The 4,374-nt window shown below is 30.4% G+C and overlaps 1 protein-coding gene across 1 annotated transcript in view; it reads right to left on the minus strand.

Annotated features, from left to right (window-relative positions):
- The window catches only part of LOC123013365 (diacylglycerol kinase eta), a 104,070-nt gene that overhangs the window by 17,083 nt on the left and 82,613 nt on the right, over window positions 1-4,374 (minus strand). The window contains exon 8 of the mRNA XM_044411838.1: window positions 3,029-4,032. Within this exon, the coding sequence (XP_044267773.1) occupies window positions 3,029-4,032 (1,004 nt within the window). The remainder of the gene's footprint in view (window positions 1-3,028; window positions 4,033-4,374) is intronic.

Consider the following 4,374-nt stretch of genomic DNA (forward strand, 5'->3'; position numbering starts at 1 on the left):
AATTTGGACTTTACTTTATGTAAAATGTTCCGAGAAGTCGATTGGTGTCGAGAAAGCCGAAAAATTCCTGATAGTTTGAGCGTTATGGAGGAATATAGCTTTTGCTTATTATTACCTAATTCAGCGATTTTTAGTAAAACCAGTGTTCAAAAAATTGAACAATTTGGACTTTACTTTATGTAAAATGTTCCGAGAAGTCGATTGGTGTCGAGAAAGCCGAAAAATTCCCGATAGTTTAAGCGTTATGGAGGAATATAGCTTTTGATTATTATTACCTAATTCAGCGATTTTTAGTAAAACCAGCGTTCAAAATTGAACTATTTTGAACTTTACTTTATGTAAAATGTTCCGAGAAGTCGATTGGTGTCGAGAAAACCGAAAAATTTCTGATAGTTTAAGCGTTATGGAGGAATATAGCTTTTGCTTATTATTACCTAATTCAGCGATATTTTAGTACTATTTTGGTAAAATCACCGTTCAAAAAGGATAATATTTTAAACTACACTTTATGCAAAATTTCTGATAGTTTATGCTTCATGCTGTTTCGTTTAAATTATTTTTGGGACGCCCATTGTAATTGAACTTTTATTTTTTGTAAAAATCAAAAAAACGTTGAGTTTATCATTATAAAAACCTGTGTTTATTTTGATTTTATAGTAATTTTTAAAACTTTTTGGATGAAATCAGATTGTCTCGAAAATAAAATAAGTTACAATATTTTGTGTATTTACCGAAATTCCGTGTTTTTTTTTAATATTTGGATAAAAGTTTGTGTTTTTTTCTATAATGTAGTGGAATTTAGTCCTTAGTCTTTGTGTATTAAATTTATAAAAACAATATACCGAGGGGCCATTAACTCTGGAATTAGTTGTACAAATTTCTGGAATTTAATCGAAATTGCTTGGAATTATTAAAATTATCTTTGGATTGTTTGGAATTTCTGGAATTTTTTGGAATAACTGGAATTGTCAGAGATAATTTCTTTTGAAAATTACGGGAATTATGTTGTAATTACAAGAATTAATTTGGCCATATACGAATTATTAGTACTAGAATTTCGGTGGAATTTTTTTAGAAATTCAGGAATTCTTTTTGAAAGCGCTGAAAGTTTTTTGGAATTGTCGGAGATAATTTTTAAAATTAATTTTTAAATTTAGTTAAATTATTTAGATGCTTATAAGATTTTTTGATAGAACTATCGGAATTAATTTGGAACTACTAGTACAGGAATTATTTTTCAATTACAAAAATTAAGTTGGGTTTACAGGAATTTATTTGGAATTATCGGAATGAATCTAAAAATAATCGAATTACGAAAGAATYTTGTAATTATGGAGGAATATAGTTTTTGCTTAGTATTACCTAATTAAGCGATTTTTAATACTATTTAATCAATTTTGGTAAAATCACTGTTCAAAAATTGAAATATTTTAAACTACACTTCATGAAAAATTTCTGATAGTTTACGCTTTATCGACGGATGTAAATTAGTTTTCTCTCTACTTTTTCACGATAAAATTTACTGAACTTTTCGAAATACCTAATTCAGTTGCTACTTTGGCTCCTTTCAATTAATGAGATTATTTTTATTTTATTATAATTCGAAATTGGAGGCATAACAATTTGAAATGTTTTGACTTTACATGACAAGTATCAAAATTAAACAGCTAAAATTTTGAAATTATGACATTTTAAAGTGACACTGACGACCAAATTTTTTTGATTTTAACTGTATATGTTTATGAAACTAATGTTTTGTTTAAATAACTTTTGGGATGCCCACTATGTTTTGTAAATATCAAAAAAAGCGTTGAGTTTATTTTTTTTTCTAATAAATTACTAGGTGGTTGTAAAAACCTGTGTTTATTTTGATTTTATAATAATTTTTTAAACTTTCAAGATGAAACCAGATTATGTCAGAACTAAAATAACTTACAATAGTCAAATATGTGTGTTTAACGAAACACCCTATTTTCTTGAATATTTGGATAAAATTTTCTGTTTTTTTCTATAATAATTTAGTAAAACTTGTATTATTGTGTTTTTTTGGTAATAAATTTTTGAAAATAATATACCAAGGGTTTGTTAACTCTGGAAATAGTACAAATTTTTGGAATTGGAATTCAACCGAAATTGCTTGGAATTGTTGGGAAGTAATTATCTTTGGATTATTTGTTAATTAACTGAAACTTTCCTGAAACTACTGAAATTCGTTTTAGAATTTTTGGAGATAATTTCTTTTGAAAACTACGTTGAAATTTTTAGAATTATCAGAATTAATTTGGAATTACGGAAATTAAGTTGCAGTTAAGGTGGAATTACAGGAATTAATCTGGAAACAATGGAATATTATTGGAATTAAGTATTAGAATTTCAGTGCAATTTTCTTAGAATTACAGGAATTTTCTTCGGAATTCTTGAGAGTACTGACTTTTTTTGGAATTATCGGAGAGAAGTTTTAAAATTACGTCGATTTTTTTAGAATATGATTTTCTTGATAGAACTATTGGAATGAATTTGAAATTACAGCAATTGTTTTGGAATTACAAAAATTAAGTTCGAATTATGGAAATTAAGTTGAATTATAGGAATTAATCTGCGATTAATGGAATTACGAAAGATTATTGCAGTTACTGAAATTAATTTGGAATTATAGGAATTAATCTAAAAATAATAGAATTCCAAAAGAGTTTTGCAATTACTGGAATTTCTGTAAAATTTTTGGGAATTAGTAGAATTGTGATGGATTTTTTAAATATACCTAATAATATGTGTTTTTGTCAAATAAAGCAAATCACTCAGTGAAAATGCTTAAAATTGTCAGCAATAAAAACTACATCAAAACTGGGTGTTTTAAACAAAAAACATTAAAAAACTATTATTGCCTGTTTTTTATTTCAACTGACAAAAAATATGTGACAAAATCAATATGCAAAAATTTTAATTGCTTTTGTTTTAAATCACCACTCTTTGGGTTAGATTTTTGGGTTCTATCAAAATTAAATTTTAAATAAATATCGCAATTTACCTTGGTTGCACTTGGCTGGCCCTGCGACTGTCTGCAAAATCCGGTGGTACCGGTAACGTGGTCAAAAAATCCGGATCATCAACTGTTGAGTCTCTTCTAACATCTGGCATTGGTGATATGTTGGCTAGCCTGGCAGTAATAATCGAGCTCGTGGGTGATGGGCAAGAGCTAACATCTGAACTAGACCCAGACTCAATAATTGGTAGCACTTTAAGCGAGTCCATTTTGGCCGTTTCCTTATCCAGATCCGTACTTAGCGAGATTTTGACTGTTGGTAAATTGGATGAAGTTTGTCTGTTTTGCTCATCGACCACTTGCTCAGTATGCTCCACCAAATTTCGTATCGCTCTTTTGAGACTGTTGGCCCTCAACAACAGAGCGTCCTTTTCCCGCTCCATAAACCTGGAAGTGCGTCTATGTTTCCTAAAGTTAAAATTACTCAAATCTTTTTCGCTTTTCTCCGATTTGGCTTTATCGAAAGACATTTCGCTGTCGGTGTCTTCTTGTTTCGTTTTGGCATCGTCTAAGTGTGCCGCATCTAATTGTTCGCTGGTTAATGTAGCTAATAATAAATCTAACTTCTGTTGTAAAATATCACACTTTTTGCCCAACTGCTCGTCACCTCGCGTCACTGAACTTTCCGAAAGTTGGGTCGCAAACTCCTTCACAGTTTCGCATAGTCGTTTTGCAGAGTTTAGAATGACGGAAGTTTCGTCCGATTGGAGGATATTTTGCAAGTGGGTCACTAGGGAGTCTTCATATTGGGTTATTTGGGTGTGTAATTGACCATCGGGTTGACCGGGAGTTAGGGAGAGTTTAGGCATGGCTATGGTACGCTCGAAGGCCATTATTGACCAACGATCGAGCATTTTTGTTCCGGCTTTCTCGTATTTCTCCAACAGCTGTGGCAAGTGGGTGTCGTCGTCACAGGACGAACCCCAACCCAAAACACGGGCTAGGTCGTTGCCCGTGCCTAAGGGCAGCACCGCCACCTGGCACTGTTTCTGCAACAGAAAGATTTATACAGGGTGTTCCAACTATTGATATTTATCGAAAATCTTGTTTATAGCCATAATTCGTCAGAACAAGTAAGAAAATCTTAGTCAACACAAAATAATGAAAATAACGCAAAAATTAAAAGAAAAACACGACAAGATAATAAAAAAACAAAACAAAATTGACATAAAAATTCAAGTTATAAATAATGTACATTACGTAATACAAACGAATTATCAAAAAAATACCAATATAAAGACAGAAAAGTTTAAAAAACAAAACTCGAGTTAAAAAACTACGAACATGAGGAATTATTAAGTTTTTTATTTTGTACAAAAAAACTATAAATA

Source organism: Tribolium madens, unplaced genomic scaffold (genome assembly GCF_015345945.1).
Source record: "Tribolium madens isolate multiple individuals breed KSU strain unplaced genomic scaffold, Tmad_KSU_1.1 Scaffold_96;HRSCAF=242;Tcas5.2_LG5, whole genome shotgun sequence".
In the NCBI taxonomy this organism is placed as follows: domain Eukaryota; kingdom Metazoa; phylum Arthropoda; class Insecta; order Coleoptera; family Tenebrionidae; genus Tribolium; species Tribolium madens.